This window comes from Odontesthes bonariensis, chromosome 15, assembly GCF_027942865.1.
Source record: "Odontesthes bonariensis isolate fOdoBon6 chromosome 15, fOdoBon6.hap1, whole genome shotgun sequence".
Lineage (NCBI taxonomy): Eukaryota > Metazoa > Chordata > Actinopteri > Atheriniformes > Atherinopsidae > Odontesthes > Odontesthes bonariensis.
The window spans coordinates 36,994,188-37,015,402 of record NC_134520.1 but is presented as its reverse complement, the minus strand read 5'-3'; the positions used below and the strand labels follow the sequence as shown (position 1 = coordinate 37,015,402).

General features: G+C 45.8%; 2 protein-coding genes across 2 annotated transcripts in view; one reads left to right on the top strand and one right to left on the bottom strand.

Moving 5' to 3' along the window:
- The window catches only part of thop1 (thimet oligopeptidase 1), a 20,459-nt gene extending 13,257 nt beyond the window's left edge, over positions 1 to 7,202 (top strand). Inside the window, exons 8-14 of the mRNA XM_075486116.1 lie at positions 41 to 183; positions 1,143 to 1,366; positions 2,824 to 3,025; positions 3,109 to 3,295; positions 3,424 to 3,552; positions 4,742 to 4,878; positions 6,931 to 7,202. Coding sequence (XP_075342231.1) covers positions 41 to 183; positions 1,143 to 1,366; positions 2,824 to 3,025; positions 3,109 to 3,295; positions 3,424 to 3,552; positions 4,742 to 4,878; positions 6,931 to 7,092 — 1,184 coding nt within the window. The 3' untranslated portion in view covers positions 7,093 to 7,202. The remainder of the gene's footprint in view (positions 1 to 40; positions 184 to 1,142; positions 1,367 to 2,823; positions 3,026 to 3,108; positions 3,296 to 3,423; positions 3,553 to 4,741; positions 4,879 to 6,930) is intronic.
- Positions 6,720 to 21,215, bottom strand: part of LOC142400867 (uncharacterized) — a 15,595-nt gene continuing 1,099 nt past the window's right edge. Inside the window, exons 2-7 of the mRNA XM_075486117.1 lie at positions 16,913 to 17,305; positions 12,114 to 13,099; positions 11,969 to 12,029; positions 10,052 to 10,232; positions 8,805 to 8,971; positions 6,720 to 8,711 (exon numbers count right to left, since the gene is read on the bottom strand). Coding sequence (XP_075342232.1) covers positions 8,809 to 8,971; positions 10,052 to 10,232; positions 11,969 to 12,029; positions 12,114 to 13,099; positions 16,913 to 17,305 — 1,784 coding nt within the window. The 3' untranslated portion in view covers positions 6,720 to 8,711; positions 8,805 to 8,808. The remainder of the gene's footprint in view (positions 8,712 to 8,804; positions 8,972 to 10,051; positions 10,233 to 11,968; positions 12,030 to 12,113; positions 13,100 to 16,912; positions 17,306 to 21,215) is intronic.

Below are 21,215 nucleotides of genomic sequence, written 5' to 3'. Positions count from 1 at the left end.
GGTTTCAGTGTTTTTGAAGGGTTTGTCTGCCACCTTTCAGAGGAGCTGTCCCGCAGGCTGAAGCCTCTGGGGGAGGAGGAGCGCTCGGTCATCCTCAAGCTGAAGGAGAAGGAGTGTCAGAACAGAGGGCTGCGATTCACCGGGGAGCTGCACGCCTGGGACACCCGCTACTTCATGACCCAGGTCAGAGGCTGTGTTCCACACCGCATACTACTCCTACTAACTTTAGTTAGTATGCGAGTTTGAGTAAGCAGAAGCTCCCGGATGCATACTAGATTCTCTGAAATGTTGGGTATGCATCATGAGGTTACTACTCATACTTAAACTACCCAAGATGCAGCGTAACGTGACGTCGCCGATCGTCATTTCCTGTCAAAACGGCAGTTTCAAGCTAGCTACAACGAGGGTAGGTTCACTTCCTGTTTTCAAAACAAAAGCACCAATTGTATCGTAAAGGCTTTCCCTATGATAAAAGGCAACGGGTATTTTATTTTGTGAAAATAACCGGAAGTGCGTTGCTCACTGCGGCTAGCTTTAGTAGCGCCGAATTCGTGGGAACAAAATAGTAAACAGCCGGTATTTTGTCAGGTTTTCAACACGTTGGGGATCTAAACGACTACTTTCTCTCCTGAAAATGTTTCAAATGTTACTAAAGTTTACAGAGTTTAGAGCTTAAGAGAAATCAGCTTCAGGCCGGCTGATTTCGGCTCGGGCAGGAGCCAAATGCATTGTGGGTAAACGCTCTGCATACTGTCTGATCGATGAGTATGCAATATGGAAGTATGTTGTATGGAAGTATGCAGTATGGAAGTATGTAGTATGGAAGTATGTACTAAGTAGTATGGAAGTATGCAGTATGGAAGTATGTGGTATGGTAGTATGGAAGTATGTACTATGTAGTATGGAAGTATGCAGTATGGAAGTATGTGGTATGGTAGTATGGAAGTATGTACTATGTAGTATGGAAGTATGCAGTATGGAAGTATGTGGTATGGTAGTATGTAGTATGTACTATGTAGTATGCAAGTATGCAGTATGGAAGTATGTGGTTTCAAACACAGCCAGAGAGAGCAGAGGGAACCAGAAGGTGTTTCATCCCTCCGACTCTTCCTCACTGCCTCTCACTCCTCTTCCTCTCTCAGGTGGAGGAGACGCAGTACGCCGTGGATCAGAACCTGCTGAAGGAGTATTTTCCGATGGAGGTGGTGACACACGGTCTGCTGGACATCTACCAGGAGCTGCTGGGTCTGTCCTTCGAGCTGGTGGACGGTGCGCCGGTCTGGCATCCTGACGTCACACTGTACTGCGTGAAGGACCGCGGCAGCGGGCAGGTGGTCGGGCAGTTCTACCTGGACCTCCACCCACGGTCAGAACCGATGCAGTTCACCGAATGTTTCTCCAGCAGGCTTTTAGGCTTTTCACAAGAAAAGACGAGTGTTTTTCTTTTAGAGAGGACTTTTTTTGGCTCTCATGAGCCACATTCCAACTGTAGGAACCTTCTGCAGTTCCTGTAACCTTTTCAGGAACGGGGCCGTTTTTTCCCGCATTCGCACATTCAGGAACTAGGGACCACGGCCCTCGGGAACTAGGGACCGCGGCCCTCGGGAACTAGGGGACCACGGTCCTCGGGAACTGGGGACCGCGGCCCTCGGGAACTCGGGACCACGGCCCTCGGGAACTAGGGACCGCGGCCCTCGGGAACTGGGGACCGCGGCCCTCGGGAACTGGGGACCGCGGCCCTCGGGAACTAGGGACCACGGCCCTCGGAAACGGGGACCACGGCCCCCGCGGCCCTCGGGAACGGGGGACCGCGGCCCTCGGAAACGGGGACCACGGCCCCCGCGGCCCTCGGGAACGGGGGACCGCGGCCCTCGGGAACTAGGGACCACGGCCCCCGCGGCCCTCGGGAACGGTGGACCGCGGCCCTCGGGAACGGGGACCACGGCCCTCGGGAACTAGGGACCACGGCCCTCGGAAACGGGGACCACGGCCCCCGCGGCCCTCGGGAACTAGGGACCACGGCCCCCGCGGCCCTCGGGAACGGGGGACCGCGGCCCTCGGGAACGGGGACCACGGCCCCCGCGGCCCTCGGGAACTAGGGACCACGGCCCCCGCGGCCCTCGGGAACTAGGGACCACGGCCCTCGGAAACGGGGACCACGGCCCCCGCGGCCCTCGGGAACTAGGGACCACGGCCCCCGCGGCCCTCGGGACCACGGCCCCCGCGGCCCTCGGGAACTAGGGACCACGGCCCCCACTGCCCTCGGGAACGGGGGACCGCGGCCCTCGGGAACGGGGACCACGGCCCCCGCGGCCCTCGGGAACGGGGGACCGCGGCCCTCGGGAACGGGGGACCGCGGCCCTCGGGAACGGGGACCACGGCCCTCGGGAACGGGGACCACGGCCCTCGGAAACGGGGACCACGGCCCCCGCGGCCCTCGGGAACGGGGGACCGCGGCCCTCGGGAACGGGGGACCGCGGCCCTCGGGAACGGGGACCACGGCCCCCGCGGCCCTCGGGAACGGGGGACCGCGGCCCTCGGGAACGGGGGACCACGGCCCTCAGTTCCCGGAACCATTTCAGCTCCTTCTCCTCAGCTGGGTCTGTTCTGGGTTCTATAGGAGCACATCTGCCGGAGCTGTTTGGTGGTTGGTAACTCCGCCCCTTTGGTAGCTCCGCCCCTCGTCATGTTGTCAGGCTGAAATGTTTCCTCATACGACACGGACACAACCCGGCGCGTGTTTAATAAGTTCCTAGGGTTTACCACCTGTTTCCTCTCTGTTTCCCCTCTGTTTACCACCTGTTTCCTCTGTTTCCCGCTCAGCGAGGGGAAGTACGGCCACGCCGCCTGCTTCGGCCTGCAGCCCGGCTGCCTGCTGCCCGACGGTTCGCGGCAGATGTCGGTGGCGGCCATGGTGGCCAACTTCAGCAAGCCGACGGCTGACGCCCCGTCGCTGCTGCAGCACGACGAGGTGGAGACCTACTTCCACGAGTTCGGCCACGTCATGCACCAGCTCTGCGCTCAGGTCAGCTGAAACAGTGGAAGTGGTGACCGTGTTGAGTGTGACGGTATAAGCCCTAAAGTCCACTTCCTGTGTGGTATCTGCAGGCGGACTACGCCATGTTCAGCGGGACCCACGTGGAGCGGGACTTTGTGGAGGCTCCGTCTCAGATGCTGGAGAACTGGGTTTGGGAGAAGGAGCCTCTGCAGAGGATGTCCAAACACTACAAGACCGGGAAGCCCATCCCCGACGAGCTGCTGGAGAAGCTCATCAAGTCCCGGCTCGCCAACACCGGTACGTATAACAGCGGTCCTATGTGGTTGTGGTGTCTAAAAACCTGTTGCTGACCCGTGACCAGCAGTCTGATTCAGACTCTGAACCAATGAAACCTTTTAAAAACCCTAACCTGTGACCCCCTGCAGGTCTGTTCAACCTGAGGCAGATCGTTCTGGCCAAAGTGGACCAGGCTCTGCACACCAGGACCGGGCTGGACCCTGCTGAGGAGTACGGACGCCTGTGCCAGGAGATCCTGGGGATACCGGCCTCATCAGGTCTCTCACTCTGACACAAACTTTTCTTTCTGCTTCCACTCTCAGACTCTGAGTCACAAGGTTCAGCGAACCGGTAAAACCGGGAGAAACGAGCTGAACGTTCAGTTAGGGTTATGTTTTCTAAATACAGGAAAAAATACGTGTACGCTTTCCCGGCTTTAAAGGTAGAAATGCGGCAATGCTTTCCCGGCCTAAATGGGTTAAGACCAATCTGTCAGAGTCTGTTACAGCAAACACAGGTCTTCAAGAGTCCAGAGTCCCAGAGACCCGACCCCCCAGAGTCCCAGACCCCCTACCCAGTCCTCATTTCTCTGTAACCTTTAAAGTGTCCTGATCAGCAGAGTTTCTCTTTGGACATTTCCTTCTTCAGTCCTTGTACTGGGGCATTCTGAGACTTAGAGGAGAGCTGTATGTATGTAGGAGATAGATATCTGACCCACAGAGAGGAGAAGTATCTCTACAGGAAGTGAAACATCCTGAAAGCCTCCCACATATATTCTCTCATAATGAACCTTTAACCTTTAGCTCCACCCTCACATATATTCTCTCATAATGAACCTTTAACCTTTAGCTCCACCCTCACATATATTCTCTCATAATGAACCTTTAACCTTTAGCTCCACCCTCACATATATTCTCTCATAATTAACCTTTAACCTTTAGCTCCACCCTCACATATATTCTCTCATAATGAACCTTTAACCTTTAGCTCCACCCTCACATATATTCTCTCATAATGAACCTTTAACCTTTAGCTCCACCCTCACATATATTCTCTCATAATTAACCTTTAACCTTTACCTCCACCCTCACATATATTCTCTCATAATGAACCTTTAACATTTAGCTCCACCCTCACATATATTCTCTCATAATGAACCTTTAACCTTTAGCTCCACCCTCACATATATTCTCTCATAATGAACCTTTAACCTTTAGCTCCACCCTCACATATATTCTCTCATAATTAACCTTTCACCTTTAGCTCCACCCTCACATATATTCTCTCATAATTAACCTTTCACCTTTAGCTCCACCCTCACATATATTCTCTCATAATGAACCTTTCACCTTTAGCTCCACCCTCACATATATTCTCTCATAATTAACCTTTAACCTTTAGCTCCACCCTCACATATATTCTCTCATAATTAACCTTTAACCTTTAACTCCACCCTCTCCTCCGCAGGCACCAACATGCCGGCCACCTTCGGACACCTGGCCGGGGGCTACGATGCTCAGTACTACGGTTACCTGTGGAGCGAGGTGTTCTCCACCGACATGTTCTTCGCCCGCTTCAAACAGGAGGGCATCATGAACCCTAAGGTGAGCCCCGAGGACTCGTCAGCCTCAGAGAAACTCATTCTGAACCTTATCAAACATCTCACCGGGTACCGGCTCCTTTAACCCTCCTGTTGTCCTGTTTAACCCTCCTGTTGTCTTGTTTAACCCTCCTGTTGTCCTGTTTAACCCTCCTGTTGTCCTGTTTAACCCTCCTGTTGTCCTGTTTAACCCTCCTGTTGTCCTGTTTAACCCCCCTGTTGTCCTGTTTAACCCTCCTGTTGTCCTGTTTAACCTTCCTGTTGTCCTGTTTAACCCTCCTGTTGTCCTGTTTAACCCTCCTGTTGTCCTGTTTAACCCTCCTGTTGTCCTGTTTAACCCTCCTGTTGTCCTGTTTAACCCTTCCTGTTGTCCTGTTTAACCCTCCTGTTGTCCTGTTTAACCCTCCGTTGTCCTGTTTAACCCTCCTGTTGTCCTGTTTAACCCTCCTGTTGTCCTGTTTAACCCTCCTGTTGTCTTGTTTAACCTTCCTGTTGTCTTGTTTAACCCTCCTGTTGTCCTGTTTAACCCTCCTGTTGTCCTGTTTAACCCTCCTGTTGTCCTGTTTAACCCTCCTGTTGTCTTGTTTAACCCTCCTGTTGTCCTGTTTAACCCTCCTGTTGTCCTGTTTAACCCTCCTGTTGTCCTGTTTAACCCTCCTGTTGTCCTGTTTAACCCTCCTGTTGTCCTGTTTAACCCTCCTGTTGTCCTGTTTAACCCTCCTGTTGTCCTGTTTAACCCTCCTGATGTCCTGTTTAACCTTCCTGTTGTCCTGTTTAACCCTCCTTTTGTCTTGTTTAACCCTCCTGTTGTCCTGTTTAACCCTCCTGTTGTCCTGTTTAACCCTCCTGATGTCCTGTTTAACCCTCCTGTTGTCCTGTTTAACCCTCCTGATGTCCTGTTTAACCCTCCTGTTGTCCTGTTTAACCCTCCTGTTGTCCTGTTTAACCCTCCTGATGTCCTGTTTAACCCTCCTGTTGTCCTGTTTAACCCTCCTGTTGTCCTGTTTAACCCTCCTGATGTCCTGTTTAACCTTCCTGTTGTCCTGTTTAACCCTCCTTTTGTCTTGTTTAACCCTCCTGTTGTCCTGTTTAACCCTCCTGTTGTCCTGTTTAACCCTCCTGATGTCCTGTTTAACCCTCCTGTTGTCCTGTTTAACCCTCCTGATGTCCTGTTTAACCCTCCTGTTGTCCTGTTTAACCCTCCTGATGTCCTGTTTAACCCTCCTGTTGTCCTGTTTAACCCTCCTGTTGTCCCGTTTAACCCTCCTGATGTCCCGTTTAACCCTCCTGTTGTCCCGTTTAACCCTTCTGTTGTCCTGTTTAACCCTCCTGATGTCCCGTTTAACCCTCCTGTTGTCCCGTTTAACCCTTCTGTTGTCCTGTTTAACCCCCCTGTTGTCCTGTTTAACCCTCCTGTTGTCCTGTTTAACCCTCCTGTTGTCCTGCGGGTCCAAAGTGAGCCACGACCATGTTTTTCTGTAGAAAAAATACCTTAAACTATCTTTTTCCAACTTGAAATGTTATGACTTTTCCTAACGGGACCCCATCATTAGAAAAAGTCAGACTTTATTTTTGTTTGTTTCCATGTGGGCTGTACACCACTAGGGCACAAAGATTGTCTTATGGGTCATTTTTGACCCGTGAATTATAAAAACATTTAAACAGCAGAAAAATGTTCAGGTTTTTTTCCCTTTCAATATAATTAATTCAGAAGTAATTACTTCACATTTATATAATAGCAATAATAACCTTTATTATGTAAAAGAAAACTGAGAAAACAAGAAAACTGTTGGTCCAACTGACCAAAAATAAATAAATAAATAAAGAAAGTGTAATCCTGAAAACTGGTGATTGTCTTTTTGTATTGTGTAACAAAAAATACATGATAAAAAATGTATTGAGTTGAATAGATAAATAACAGGTGGTTTCATCATACAAAACACATTTTGGATTTAAAATTCAATGAAGTTGCTTTATTTTGGGGCTTTGGTAGGGCGGGAGTAAACACAATGTTAAGACCGCAGAAGGGTTAACCGGCCGTGTTCTCTGGTTCCAGGTGGGTCTGGACTACAGGAAGTTCATCCTGCGGCCCGGCGGCTCCGAGGACGCTTCAGAAATGCTGCGGAAGTTCCTCGGGCGGGAACCCAAACAGGAAGCGTTCCTGCTGAGCAAAGGACTAACGGTGGAGCTGGGCGCCAGCACGCCATGTCCCTGCTGATCGGTCACCACCACCACCCCCCCAAGAGTCACTCAGAGAACCGTGGACTGAAGTTTTCTAAGGAAAAAGTTCTCAAACATGGACCCAACAATAAAATGATTTGAGGTGAATTCCAAGCGTGTGAATTTCTGTTGTAACACACTCATAAAACTCTGTATTTCCATCCGAGTCGGGTCGAACCAACAGGCCCCTCCCCCTGAGGCAGAGGCTCCTCCCCCCAAGGCAGAGACTCATTTTTACGGTATTCAGATGTAAAATGATTTTACGGTAGTGGACTGTAAACCAGGAATACGGTATATTTCTGTATTCAGTCTAATACAGTAAAACAATGCAGCATATTTCTATAATTATTTGGGAATTACAACAATATTCTGTTTAAGTTGCACAGTAGATCAAATGCAATCAATATTAGAACCTTATTATTCTCAAAATAAGCAATAAAATCTTAGAGAATCAAAATAATTTATTTAAAAAAGAAATAACATGAACTGAATACTATAAACAAGAGTAAAAAAAGAAGAAAAGACTTCCCTCAGCCTGGTAGCAACAACCTGAACATACAGAGCATAACCCCCAATGTCGGTATTATTTAAAATGGTCTTTAACACATAAGTTTGAACACTTGTTCAATAAGAAAAAGACAAAATGCAGCAAACAGAGGAAATTAGAGTTGGACCGATCCTGTGAGGTCTGCTGAAAACAATCTCAGAATTTGCTGCTGGCAGCAAAAATATAAAAGAGTACGAGAATTTAAGAAGAAGAACCGCATCGCTGCCAATATTTGGAAAACAAATATAAGAGCATTTTAAAACCGCATACTTCTCCTACTACTCCTACTAACTTTTTGAGTTAGTATGCCAGTTTGAGTAAGGAGAAGTTCCCGGATGCATACTAGATTCTCCTAAATGTTGGGTATGCAGTTTCAAGCTAGCTACAGCGAGGGTAGGTTCACTTCCTGTTTTCAAAACAAAAGCACCAATTGTATGGTAATGGCTTTCCCTATGATAAAAGGCAACGGGTGTTTTATTTTGTGAAAATAACAGGAAGTGCGTTAGCTCACTGCGGCTAGCTTTAGTAGCGCCGAATTCGTGGGAACAAAATTGTAAACAGCCGGTATTTTGTCAGGTTTTCAACACGTTGGGGATCTAAACGACTACTTTCTCTCCTGAAAATGTTTCAAATGTTGCTAAAGTTTACAGAGTTTAGAGCTTAAGAGAAATCAGCTTCAGGCCGGCTGATTTCAGCTCGGGCAGGAGCGCAATGCATTGTGGGTAAACGCTCTGCATACTGTATGATCGATGAGTATGCAGTATGGAAGTATTTAGTGTGTAGTATGTAGTATGCAGTACGTAGTATATAGTGTGTAGTATGTGGTTTCTAACACAGCCCATTAAAGCACAGCTGGAACGTTTTGACTGTAAATCTATAATATGGATCAAAAACAATGTTTAGGGAAGAAACCGTCATAGACACCTGTGCCAATGTGAGCTTGAGACTTCAGTTTACTTCTTAAAATAGTCCTGAGGTAGGTTTGTGTTTCTTCTTCTTGGTCCCGGTGGGATTCAGATCCTGCGGCTCCAGGAGGGACGAACGTCGGTTTGTTGGTTCCTCTGTAGCTACTGTCGAACAAATGTCACACAATCAGGAAATGTACGATATCCTCTCCAAGCTAACGCTAATGAAGCTAACAACAGCAAAGCCGGAGAACTCACTGATTCATATGAAGTCCCATTCAAAGTCGAGGAGGTCCTTCAGCAGCCGGGACACCTGCGTGTTGACTGCAGACGACTTCTTCTGGACGATCACTCCTTTCTTCTTGGAGACCACTTTGCCCCTTTTGGCCTTTGACCCCCTCTCTGGGTTTATGCCGATGAAGCGCCTGAAATCAGTGAGTGCAACACAAACACATTAAGTTGGTTATCTCCAGAGGTGGGTAATAACGAGTTATAAGTATTTGAGTAAGTTTTTGAAAACATTACACTTCCAGGAGTAGTTTTAAATCTCTATACTTTTTCCTTTTCCTTGAGTAGATGTGTGCAGCAGAAGCTGTCCTCTTACTCCGCTACATTAGGCTACAATGAGCTGGTTACTTTTCTTCTTACCTCTTTGGTATTCTACGCCTCATTATTTTTATCCCCCCGCGTACGCCTCATTTTAATGTTTTATTCTGACAGAGAGAGAGACTTCCACCAAAGGCTCTACCACCTGACTGTGTTCCACCAATCAGACGCAGCCGTGCAGTCTGGTCACGTGACCGTACTCGATCTCAGCGGCGGGACGGGTTAGCTTTAGCATTAGCAGTCGTAGCAAACAAAGAAAGAAACAGATGAAAAATGTCAGAACCAACGGTGGGAAATGAAGACGCAGACGAGGCCTCATACTGAAAGCATGTTTACCTTACAAAGAGTGAGAAACAGCAGCTACATTATGTGTCTTCTGTGTCAACCAAAACAAACGCACATTTCAGCAGAAACTCAACGTCTAACTTGAGGAAACATGTAGCGCTAAGTTTCCTAAACTCGTTTTCCCCCCATGGATAGGTGAATGTTTGTTTTTTAGGTTACATATGGGTTACATATGTTTTAAACATTTCCTAAGTCTCTTTTATTCTTTATTGAAGTTCTTTAATTTACCTGGATTATTTTAATTTAAGCTATTTTGTAATTAATTAATTAATAAAATGTATTTGATCAGTTGGATGAACTCTAATTGGCCTAAAGATGATTATTTAGTATTTCTGTCTGTCTGATTGAATGCTTGTGTTAACAAATAAATCAGACGTTACTCAACAGTTACTCAGTACTTGAGTAGTTTTGTCACCAAACACTTTTTTACTCTTACTCAAGTAATTATTTGGATGAATACTTTTTACTTTTACTTGAGTACAGTTTTTGGCTGCTCTGCCCACCTCTGGGTGTATTTAACCGTATGATGATGTGAAGGAATGAAGGGTTTTCACCTCTGAATGAATTCCAGAGTGCAGGCGGCCTCATCCTGGTACTGAAGGTTGAATATGTAGTAGATGGCAAACACAGCAGCAAGTCCAGCTGCAAACGTTGGTGCGACGCCCTCAGAGATCACACGGCCCGCAAGAGAGATCCTCCAACCTCCGACCGTCAGCTGACCTGCTGCGTCTGAAACTTCAAGTCACAGCAACACGAGGATGCAGCTCAGCCAGGGCAACGATTAACATGTTTAATCTAATTAATCACATGATTTCCATGATTAATCACGATTATTCGCATTTGTACGCAGAATCCAAAAATGAATCCAAAAGTAGCGTATAGCTTTTAGCATTTAGCTTTATTTTAAATGTGCTGCCATATGAATGAAAGTGCCATAACATTTGTTGTGCAAACACACTTTTAACATCAGCATCTTTCTGTAGTTTTTATGTAGAAGCCTCGCTCCACTGTCTGTTTCCTTGAATGACTTGCTGCTATCAGTTGTGTGTTTTGCCTTTAAGTGATATTTTAGACTGGAACTACTACGCTGAGAAGACAATTCAACTTGGCAGAGTTTACAGATGACTTTGGTTCTGTCAACTCCGCCGTCTGGAAGAACTTTAACATGAAAATGGCCGAGTAAAAGTTCCGTACCCTTCTCCATGTTTGGTGGATCCGCCGATTACTTTCTTTTCCTGTTCCACAGCAGACAGCAGCAGACTTTTACAAAATAAAAGCCTGTGAGCAGCAGACTTTTACAAAATAAAAGCCTGTGAGCAACAGACTTTTACTAAATAAAAGCCTGTGAGCAGCAGACTTTTACAAAATAAAAGCCTGTGAGCAGCAGACTTTTACAAAATAAAAGCCTGTGAGCAGCAGACTTTTACAAAATAAAAGCCTGTGAGCGACAGACTTTTACAAAATAAAAGCCTGTGAGCGACACTTTTACAAAATAAAAGCCTGTGAGCGACAGACTTTTACAAAATAAAAGCCTGTGAGCAGCAGACTATTACAGAATAAAAGCCTGTGAGCAGCAGACTTTTACAAAATAAAAGCCTGTGAGCGACAGACTTTTACAAAATAAAAGCCTGTGAGCGACAGACTTTTACAAAATAAAAGCCTGTGAGCGACAGACTTTTACAAAATAAAAGCCTGTGAGCGACAGACTTTTACAAAATAAAAGCCTGTGAGCAGCAGACTATTACAGAATAAAAGCCTGTGAGCAGCAGACTTTTACAAAATAAAAGCCTGTGAGCGACAGACTTTTACAAAATAAAAGCCTGTGAGCGACAGACTTTTACAAAATAAAAGCCTGTGAGCGACACTTTTACAAAATAAAAGCCTGTGAGCGACAGACTTTTACAAAATAAAAGCCTGTGAGCAGCAGACTTTTACAAAATAAAAGCCTGTGAGCAACAGACTTTTACAATAATGAAATAAATAATAAAACAGGGGGGGGGGGGTCCTTGCTGTAGTGGGTTGAGCAGGCGCCCCATGTACAGAGGCTATAGTCCTCGCTGCAGCTTATTTCTAATTTTATTCTTTTATGTTATTGTTGAGTGTTGTACTTTGAGAGTTAAGTTTAACCAGAGTCATATTCCTTGTTTGTTTTCTCAAACTTGGCCAATAAAGCCGATTCTGTCCCCGGTTTGAGTCCCGCATCGGACGGCCCTGTGCTGCATGTTGTTCCCCCTCTCTCTGCCCCCTGCTTCCTGTCTCTCTGAACTTTCCATAAAAGGCACAAAAGCCCTCATATTTTTTTTTATTTTTTTAAATTTAAAAAAATAAAACTTGCGTTAATGGTAAAACATTTATCGTTGTTAAATAAGTAACGCGATAATAACGAGTTAACTCGTCCAGCCCTAAGCTCAGCTGATGTAAACGTCTGTTAGCTAAAGATGGATGACCAATACGCCACATGATGTGCATACCGTGAAGTATCAGGCGAGGACTCGCAGGGAGCCGGAGCGTCATCTCGATGTCAGCCGCCGGCTGCAGGGAGCAGACGCACAAGATGGAAAATGATTTAAAGAGATGGAAATATTCAGAGAGGGAGAAAGGAAACAGGAAACCTACGTCTGCCAGCAGGATCAGCCCGCTGAGGTCCTCTCCAAAGTGCGCCATGAGCAGCCGGACCACCCGCAGCGTCAGCTCGCCGTCCTGGCCCTCAGAGACGGCGTCCCTGACCGCCTTGTTGGTGGGCTTCTCCCTGAAGAACTGCGTGATGGCGCTCCCACACTCCCCCACGCTGAGCTCCAAGCTGCGCAGCGCGTCCACGTCCGTGAGCAGCTCAAAGTGGGCGTAGATGCACGGCGGCGTGCAGAGAAACGGCCACCTGGCCCTCAGGTCTGCGAGGTCGGGCGGCGGCAGCGTGTTGATGTGGCGGCGCTGCAGGCAGAAGCTCAGCTCCATCAGGGCTCTGACCTCGGCGCTCTCTGCCGCCGCTCCACCCTCCCGGCTGTAGATCTCCACCAGGCGGCGCCGCCGCTGCTCCACGGTCTCCTCGGTCTCTCCGGGCGGCAGCCCCGGCTGAAACCTGGCGCACCCGTACGTGTCGCTGGGACCCCTCTTCTGTTTGGAGCGGCGGTGGCGTGAGAAGCCGACGGCGCGGTTCACGTTCTCGATGCGGTTCTTGAGCTGGATCAGGAGCGACGTGTAGCCGCCGCTCAGCAGCGAGCCGCTCGGCGTCATGTCGGCGAAGCTCCTGGGGTGCTGCCGCACGATGTTCTGGACCACGGTGAGGCACTGCGTGCGCGTGGGGTGGGTTTCGTACCGCCGCATCTCCTCGGCCAGGACGCGCACCATCTTGCGGCGCTCCACGGGTTTGGGTCTCTTTCCTTCTGCCACCGCAGAGCGGATCTCCTGCGGCATCTGTTCCCACGGCACCTGGAAGGTCTCCGGCCACGTCTTCAGCATCTGAGGCGTGGAAGGTCGGCTTCTGGCGGCCCACAGCTGAGACGAGCCGGACTGAGGCGGCGTGCGTAATGATGGGAACGAAAAGTCCCGAGTCAGCGACGATGAAGCTGGAACGGCTTCTAAATCCAAAGTAACCGTCTCGGTTTCTGAAGAACAAAGAATCAGGACACAATTAATCAGACTGAACTCGTCTTATTCTGGGCACGTTTGAACAGTTTAAAGGTGAATTATGTGATTTAAGAAGAAATAACACGAATGATTAAACCATAAAATAAGTTCTCAGGGTCAGCGAATGTAAACAGAATATTAAAGCTGCAAGCAGCCTTGAGCGGGACCGAGATGTGCGCACGTTGGGGCATGCGCTGGACTCGTAGTCGCACAGCCCCACCCACACACGATACCCTGGCCTGGCCACGCCCACACCGTTCAGAGTTTGGAAAAGTTTCTCCATGATTTTTTCCCCCCATGTCTTAAGAGTAACCTGGCCAAGTTTGAAGGTTTTTGCATTAAATATGTAGGAGGAGTTTGATCAAATGTGAGGTGTGGAAAAGAAAAGACATTTCCAACCACCATTAGGTGGCGCTGTAGGTGGATGTCAGACTTTGAGGCGTCGCCACGCCCATGCCCTTTAACTTTTGAAAAAGTTTCCCCATGAATTTCCCCCCCATGTCTTAAGAGTAACCTGGCCAAGTTTGAAGTCTGTAGCATTAAATCTGTAGGACGAGTTCGATCTTATGCAAGGCGTGGAATCGGTCAAAAATGGCACGAAGACGCACTTTCCATCCAAAATGGCCGCCTTCCTGTGGATGTGGGACCATGGCGGCAGGAGACTTTTTTGTACGTCTGGGCATGATGAATGAGTGTACCGAATTTTGTCATCCCACGCCAAACTAACCCCAATGCGGGGACCATTTTTAAGTATCGTAGGGGGCGCTACAGAGTCAATGAGCGACTGACTGCATACTACGTGTATGTAGTATGCAGTATGTAGTATGCAGTATGCAGTATGCAGTATGTAGTATGTAGTATGCGGTATGCAGTATGTAGTATGCAGTATGTAGTATGTAGTATGCAGTATGTAGTATGCAGTATGTAGTATGCAGTATGCAGTATGTAGTATGTAGTATGCGGTATGCAGTATGTAGTATGCGGTATGCGGTATGCAGTATGCAGTATGCAGTATGTAGTATGTAGTATGCGGTATGCAGTATGTAGTATGCAGTATGCAGTATGTAGTATGTAGTATGTAGTATGCGGTATGCAGTATGCAGTATGTAGTATGCAGTATGTAGTATGCAGTATGTAGTATGCGGTATGCATTATGTAGTATGTAGTATGCGGTATGCAGTATGCAGTATGCAGTATGTAGTATGTAGTATGCGGTATGCAGTATGTAGTATGCAGTATGCGGTATGTAGTATGTAGTATGCAGTATGTAGTATGCAGTATGTAGTATGCGGTATGCAGTATGTAGTATGCAGTATGCAGTATGCGGTATGCATTATGTAGTATGTAGTATGCAGTATGCGGTATGTAGTATATGGTATGCAGTATGCGGTATGCATTATGTAGTATGTGGTATGTAGTATGTGGTATGCAGTATGCGGTATGTAGTATGCAGTATGTAGTATGCAGTATGCAGTATGTAGTATGCAGTATGTAGTATGCAGTATGTAGTATGTAATATGCGGTATGTAGTATGCAGTATGTAGTATGTAGTATGTGGTATGCGGTATGTGGTATGTAGTATGTAGTATGCAGTATGTAGTATGCAGTATGCGGTATGTAGTATGTGGTATGCAGTATGCGGTATGCATTATGTAGTATGTGGTATGTAGTATGTAGTATGTGGTATGCAGTATGCGGTATGTAGTATGTAGTATGCAGTATGTAGTATGCAGTATGTAGTATGTAGTATGTAGTATGCGGTATGTAGTATGCATTATGTAGTATGTAGTATGCAGTATGTCGTATGCATTATGTAGTATGTAGTATGCAGTATGTAGTATGTAGTATGCGGTATGTAGTATGCAGTATGTAGTATGTAGTATGCGGTATGTAGTATGCATTATGTAGTATGTAGTATGCAGTATGTAGTATGTGGTATGCAGTATGTGGTATGTAGTATGTAGTATGCGGTATGTAGTATGCAGTATGTGGTATGTAGTATGTAGTATGCGGTATGTAGTATGCAGTATGTGGTATGTAGTATGTAGTATGTAGTATGCAGTATGGAAGTATGCAGTATGCGGTATGTAGTATGTAGTATGTAGTATGCAGTATGGAAGTATGCAGTATGCAGTATGTAGTATGCAGTATGTAGTATGTAGTATGCAGTATGGAAGTATGCAGTATGCGGTATGTAGTATGCAGTATGGAAGTATGCAGTATGCAGTATGTAGTATGCAGTATGTAGTATGCAGTATGTAGTATGTAGTATGCAGTATGTAGTATGCAGTATGTAGTATGTAGTATGCAGTATGTAGTATGTAGTATGCAGTATGCGGTATGTAGTATGCAGTATGTGGTATGTAGTATGCAGTATGTAGTATGCGGTATGCGGTATGCGGTATGTAGTATGCGGTATGCGGTATGCAGTATGCAGTATGTAGTATGCAGTATGTAGTATGTAGTATGCGGTATGTAGTATGCATTATGTAGTATGTAGTATGCAGTATGTAGTATGCAGTATGTAGTATGCGGTATGCGGTATGCAGTATGTAGTATGCAGTATGTAGTATGCAGTATGTAGTATGCAGTATGTAGTATGTAGTATGCGGTATGTAGTATGCATTATGTAGTATGTAGTATGCAGTATGTAGTATGTAGTATGTGGTATGCGGTATGTGGTATGTAGTATGCAGTATGTAGTATGTAGTATGCAGTATGCAGTATGTAGTATGCAGTATGGAAGTATGCAGTATGCGGTATGCAGTATGCAGTATGTAGTATGTAGTATGCGGTATGTAGTATGCATTATGTAGTATGTAGTATGCAGTATGTAGTATGTAGTATGCGGTATGTAGTATGCAGTATGCAGTATGTAGTATGTAGTATGCAGTATGGAAGTATGCAGTATGCGGTATGTAGTATGCAGTATGGAAGTATGCAGTATGCAGTATGTAGTATGTAGTATGTGGTATGCGGTATGTAGTATGCAGTATGTAGTATGCGGTATGTAGTATGCAGTATGTGGTATGTAGTATGTAGTATGCAGTATGGAAGTATGCAGTATGCGGTATGTAGTATGCAGTATGCAGTATGTAGTATGCGGTATGTAGTATGCAGTATGCAGTATGTAGTATGTAGTATGCAGTATGGAAGTATGCAGTATGCGGTATGTAGTATGCAGTATGGAAGTATGCAGTATGTAGTATGTAGTATGCAGTATGTAGTATGCGGTATGTAGTATGTAGTATGCAGTATGGAAGTATGCAGTATGCAGTATGTAGTATGCAGTATGGAAGCATGCAGTATGCGGTATGTAGTATGCGGTATGTAGTATGTAGTATGCAGTATGGAAGTATGCAGTATGCGGTATGTAGTATGCGGTATGTAGTATGCAGTATGGAAGTATGTAGTATGCAGTATGGAAGTATGCAGTATGCAGTATGTAGTATGCAGTATGTAGTATGCAGTATGCGGTATGTAGTATGTAGTATGCAGTATGTAGTATGTAGTATGTAGTCTGTAGTATGTAGTATGTAGTATGTAGTCTGTAGTATGCAGTATGTAGTATGTAGTATGTAGTATGTAGTATGTAGTATGTAGTATGTGGTTTCGAACACAGCCAGTGTTTGCTGTTTTTAAAGTGCTTTATCAATAAAGTTGTTTTGGCTCCGGAACAAACAAAGAAGACCTCAGCCCACAAACAACAGCACCAACACAACCAAGAGCAGCTCGCCTGTGTGGATCTTAACTCCACAAACACCCATTTAAAGACTCAGCGTCACACTTACTCTCTGCCGTGGAAGCGTTTGTGTTCCTGCTGTTCCTGGGACGTCTCCTCTTGGGCTTCAGCTCTTCTTCTCCGGCCGACCCGAAGCCTCGGCGCCGGCTTCCCTCCTGACCCGAGCTCTCAGCTGCACCAAAGCTCTGAGAAAGCAGCTGCTCCCCGCTCGGTTCTGGCTCGTATTCTTCACTTTCCTCAAACATGGGAGTCACCATGAAGCCGTCGGCCTCCTGCTTCAGAACCAGCGGCTCTGCCTCCGTGCTGGGGCAGAGTTCCCCCTCTTCCTCTTTAACCCGGGTCGGTTCTGGTTCCTCCCGGTCCGAACCCGAGTCCTTGTCCTGGTTGCGGAGCCGCTGGTCAGCAGGAAGCTGCTTATCACAGATAAAATGCTGCGGCAGGTCTGGATGGAGAGAAGGACCAGAAGAAGTTTACTGATCTAATGTGAGAACACATACTTCTGACCACAGCTGGTAAATAAATTAGGGCTGGGCGAGTCAACTCCTTATTATCGCGTTAAACCCGATAAATATTTTATCGCGCATTAACGCATTTTTTATTATTATTATTATTTAATTTATACTTTTACAATAATTCATTCAATATAAACACAAGAAACTTGTGCTAAAGAAAATAAAAAATAAAATAAATAAAATAAAGGACCAGACTCCGTGAATAATTCCCTACACTCCCTATTATATAGATCAGTGAGCAGTGCTGACCAACATATCATTGGGGTCATCAGGTGGGAACCTCCTTTCATCAGAGTTTCGTCTAGTTGGGCCCACGACACCTCCAGGAGGCTAGAGAGTGACCACTGGCGTCCCAGAGTCACCCCCCTAATGCCAGCCAACACTGCCCCTCACACCACAACCACCATAATCTACCTCAGCCTCTCACCAACTGCACACCAGTCACAGCGGGGTGGGGATGCAAACCCTGGTTCAGGTAGGGGAAGAAATAAAAGAGGTAAGAAAAGCGGGAATGGGATGCAAACTCTGGTTCGGGTAGCGGGTAATGAAAATATAGAGGGTGCCAGAGGTGGAGGAAGGACAAGACACACTAGCAAATTCAGCAGACAAACTCACCTAAACAGTCCTATAATCACTAACAATGCCAGCAAAAACAAATCCATACAACTCACTCCAAGCCAACTCACCCAAAATGGCCGCCTGGTTTCAAAAGGATCACATGTGCCAAACACACCACTTAAATAGCTTAAACTTCTTCTTTGCTTTTTCAAAAGTCTGTTTTCCCTAAGTGCTCCCCCTGCTGGGCCCCCAGCTGCTATTGCATCTTCTAATCCAAATCCACTGACTGGATTGTAATGCTTTATCTGAAACCTCCTGCACTATTTTCCTCACACTCTGTCCACTTACACCCAGCTCCCTCAGCAATGAGACAACAGACTTTGCAACAAATCCTCTACATCCTGCTTCCACTGGACAGATTCTAACCTTCCATCCTCACTGCGCTGCTTCTGCCCCCAACTCCACATATCTAAGCTTTTTCCTTTCATATGCTTCTGCTACTAATTCCTCCCAAGGAACAGTCAGCTCTATGAAATAGACTCTCATTCTACTGCTAGACCACAAGACTATATCAGGCCTTAGATTTGTAGAGGCTATCTCCTGAAGAACAACAAGCTTATTTCCTAAATCTACCTGCATCTCCCAATCACAAGCATCCTCCAAGCTGCCGTGCCTCCTTATCGTCTTATTAACTTTCTCCCCCTCTTGAACAAACTGAATTGCCACTCTCTTCCCCTTGGACCCTCCTAAGTTTACCTGCCTTCGTTTATCTTCAATACCTGCAGCTAAGCTTCTTAATACTTGGTCATGTCCCCATGGATACCGGCCTTGTGACAGACTAACCTTACAACCTGACAAAATATGTCTTAGAGTTGCAGTACCTGAACATAACGAACATAACGGGTCTCCATTTACCCAGAGTTTTAGGTTCTGGGGAGTTGGCAATACATCATATGTTGCCCCTATCAAAAATCTAATACTCCTTTCCTCCATACTCCACAGTTCTTTCCAACTAAGCTTTTTCTTTTCTACACCTTCCCAATTCACCCACCGTCCTTGCTTAGCCTGAGCCACTGCCTTTGCACCCCTTAACATTTCCTCCTGTCTACGAACCCGCTCAACAGCTAGCTTTCTCTTCTCCTTGGGACCTGCTCTACTCCACACTGGTTTGCCTGGGCCAAGCCCCAAGCCTCCCCGGCCTATTTGCACATTACCCACCCAGCTAACAGGAGCTCTGTCCTAACTTTAGTACATTTAAACTCCTCTACTAGACTAGATACTGGGAGCTGGAGTATGCCTTTCCCATACAGTGCCACAGTACTTAAGCATCTAGGAACACCTAGCCACTTCCTAATATAAAAGCTAACTAATCTTTCCATTTTCTCTACAACAGATAATGGAATCTCATACACAGACAGTGGCCACATCAACCTAGGAAACAATCCAAACTGCAGACACCACAGCTTCAACTTTCCTGGAAGCTCTGATTTATCTATTCTATCCAGTCCCTCAACAACATCTTCACGAAACTGCACTGCCTGCTCTCCATCATTCATGTCTGCCTGGTACCACCTGCCTAAACTCTTTCCTGCCTTTTCCCTAATTATTGGAATGCTTTCTTCATCTATTACAAACTTTCTATCACTTAATTTCCCTCTACTTATTGAGATACTTCTAGACTTAATAGGTTTGATTTTCATCCCAGCCCACTTTAGATTTTTATCAAGTCTCTCAAGTATTCTCTTCATACATGGTACTGTTGTAGTCACTAACGTCATATCATCCATGTATGCTCTAATTGGCGTAAGGCGCATGCCATCCTGACGTCTCTCTCCTCCTACAACCCACTTGGAAGCTCTAATAATTATCTCCATGGCCATTGTAAATGCTAATGGAGAAATTGTACACCCTTCCATAATGCCTATTTCTAGCCTCTGCCAACCTGTTGTGAAACCTGCTGTACTTAGGCGCAGACTAATATCCTGAAAATATGCTCTCACTAAGTTAACAACTACTACAGGCACTCTAAAATACTCAAATGCTTTCCAAATAAGGCTATGTGGCACTGAACCAAATGCATTTGCTAGATCCAGAAATATAACATGCAAGTCTTTTTTCTCAATCTTGGCTGTCTGAATCTGATGCTAAATCATGCTAGTGTGCTCTAAACACCCTGCGAAACCTGGTATTCCTGCCTTCTGCACAGTAGTATCTATTAAGCTATTATTTTCTAAATAACTAGCTAATCTCTGTGCAACCAAACTAAAGAAAATCTTCCCCTCTACATTTAGGAGAGAGATCATCCGGAACTGACTCAGGTTCGAGGACTCTTTCTCCTTTGGAATAAGAACGCCTCCTGCCCTACGCCATGCTCTAGGAATAACCTGTTTCTCCCAAACTATTCTTAATTGCTTCCACAAAAACTTTAGGATATCAGGTGCACTAAAATAAATAAAAATTAATAAATTAAAAAAACGGCGTTAATGCGCGATAAAATATTTATCAGCGTTAAATAATTAACGCAGTTTATTTTATTTATTATTTTTTTATTTATTTTATTATTGTAAAAGTCTGTTGCTCACAGGCTTTTATTCTGTAAAAGTCTGCTGCTCACAGGCTTTTATTTTGTAAAAGTCTGTTGCTCACAGGCTTTTATTTTGTAAAAGTCTGTTGCTCACAGGCTTTTATTCTGTAAAAGTCTGTTGCTCACAGGCTTTTATTTTGTAAAAGTCTGTTGCTCACAGGCTTTTATTCTGTAAAAGTCTGTCGCTCACAGGCTTTTATTTTGTAAAAGTCTGTTGCTCACAGGCTTTTATTTTGTAAAAGTCTGTTGCTCACAGGCTTTTATTTTGTAAAAGTCTGTTGCTCACAGGCTTTTATTTTGTAAAAGTCTGTTGCTCACAGGCTTTTATTTTGTAAAAGTCTGTTGCTCACAGGCTTTTATTCTGTAAAAGTCTGTTGCTCACAGGCTTTTATTTTGTAAAAGTCTGCTGCTCACAGGCTTTTATTTAGTAAAAGTCTGTTGCTCACAGGCTTTTATTTTGTAAAAGTCTGTTGCTCACAGGCTTTTATTTTGTAAAAGTCTGCTGCTCACAGGCTTTTATTCTGTAAAAGTCTGTCGCTCACAGGCTTTTATTTTGTAAAAGTCTGCTGCTCACAGGCTTTTATTTTGTAAAAGTCTGCTGCTGTCTGCTGTGGAACAGGAAAAGAAAGTAATCTTTGGATCCACCAAACATGGAGAAGGGTACGGAACTTTTACTCGGCCATTTTCATGTTAAAGTT